The sequence below is a fragment of the Lottia gigantea genome, assembly GCF_000327385.1.
Source record: "Lottia gigantea unplaced genomic scaffold LOTGIsca_1, whole genome shotgun sequence".
Lineage (NCBI taxonomy): Eukaryota > Metazoa > Mollusca > Gastropoda > Lottiidae > Lottia > Lottia gigantea.
Window position 1 is genome coordinate 4,593,933 of NW_008706746.1, and position 2,053 is coordinate 4,595,985.

Consider the following 2,053-nt stretch of genomic DNA (forward strand, 5'->3'; position numbering starts at 1 on the left):
ATGGGCAATATTGGACCGTTTCAGAAACCCTATAACAAAAGACAATATTGGGACTGTCGACCTATATACAGGTCTCACAATTTGCCCAAGACAGCTTTAGTCAGTTTTCCAGGGTCGGGGAATACATGGTTACGTCACATGATACAGCAAGTTACTGGTAAGCTTATATACACCCACTTAAATGAATTTTACATCCTTTCTCTTTACAACATATTAAGAAAATGACATTGTACAACGCCATGCAGTGTATATATTCAAATTTTGAACTGATAAAAAACTTTTAATCTGCAGTTGTATAACACAATGGCTCTTTTCGTATACTTGTATACGATTTTTCCACCTCAGAAAGCAAATCATGAAATCATGCCAAAATGGCAGAAAAACACAACCCCCCCCCCGCCCCCCCCTCCCCCCCAAAAAACAAATTTTGTCATTTTTATTCGACTGTGTTTAGAATTTACTATATTTTAGGAATAGCTACAGGCAGTGTTTATAATGATTCTTCCATTTACAATCAAGGCTTCCCGGCAGAAGGAGTTCACGATGACACTGTAATCCTGATCAAAACTCATGAATGGGGGGAGAAAGAAAAAGGTAGATATCAGAAAGCTGTTATTTTGATCAGAGATCCATTTGATGCTTTAAGAGCAGAGTTTAACCGACAACATAGAGGTCATTTAGGTCACGCTTCATATTTCGACTATAAACAATGTAAGTAGCCTAGCTGTCATAACATTAATCAAAGTCTCAAAGCCAGTCGGAAAATTCATGGACAGGACAAAATCGGGTGAAACAACAATCGGTAAACAACATCCCGGAATGAAACTAAATAAAAGCAGAAAGAGTGAGCATACTCTGCCTCGTGCACGACGCCCGCCAATATCTAGATAATCAGTTTCAAAGTATAGGGGAAATGAGACCGATAGAAATTGAATATTCCGGGAATAATATTAGTAAATAAATTAGCAAATGGTGGCCTACACCCAACCTAAACGAAAAAATGTTGACACTGTAGTAACCAGATCCTGGTGACGACCATAAAACTGCAAGGTAGAAACCAATCTGGGTTTTATGTAACCTTGTGTCAACAATATAGTTACATCTGTTAGATATATCTGATCGAATGAGATTTCGGGTAAATGTCGAGAACATTTTACAGGTTCTTGTGTTATGTGTTATGAACACAACAGAAGAAATTAAAATTTTGATTTCATTGAAATATATACTTTGTACTAGGTATAAGATACGTATGATTGTACCAATAATCATCAAACGTCTTTCTTTTCCAGATTGGCGAAATTTTATCCACGAAAACGCCGGATTGTGGAATATAATTTACTTGGATTGGTTGAAATTCAAAGGCCCAATTCAAGTGATTCATTTTGAAAAACTACGAAATGACCCTGCTTATGAAATCCAGAAATTGCTAACGTTCTTAGTCGTACCGTATACGAAATCGGACATGTCTTGTATGATGAAAAATAGAGATGGTAGATTTAGGCGGAATTTTATTCAAATCCTTCAACCATTTCAGAGGTTTTCTTATTATATGAAGATGTCGATCAAGGCGTACAAATTGAATATCACAAAAGAAATTGGTCTACTGACTAGAAATTAAACAACTGTTTTGTGAGGATTTAGAGAACTTTCCAGAAAGGGTTATGTAAGGTTGAATTTCGTGATTTGATATGAAATTAAATGAATGGAATTCTACCACCTATTCTTCTGCACCTAATTGAAATTTTAAAGAGGGACAGGGCCATGCACTATCAAATGTAACATTTTGTCAGGAAAGCAAGACCAGCCTAACCTTTTTCGATTTCCAACTGTTGAATGATATCGACTATGCCCTTGAATCAAGGGCAATGGAATCGTTCATCCATTATTTCCACCTAAGATCAAGATTTCATTAATTTATTGTGCTTCTATCCTTTTTTTAAAGATAGTCGCAAATCTTTCTGCTAAAAATGAATGATATAAATTATATGATCTAGAAGGCACAATTCTTGACCCATTTAGACAAAACTTGGTGAAATTGTTTATTATAACCCAA

At 35.7% G+C, this 2,053-nt stretch overlaps 1 protein-coding gene across 1 annotated transcript; it reads left to right on the plus strand.

The window, feature by feature from the left end:
• LOTGIDRAFT_102906 (hypothetical protein) lies at positions 1–1,618 on the plus strand (the record flags this gene model as incomplete). Its single annotated transcript, XM_009045657.1, has 3 exons — positions 1–157; positions 472–715; positions 1,237–1,618. The coding sequence occupies 3 exons, from the start codon at positions 1–3 to the stop codon at positions 1,616–1,618; spliced, it is 783 nt and encodes a 260-aa protein (XP_009043905.1).
• Between the last annotated feature and the right edge of the window lie 435 nt (positions 1,619–2,053).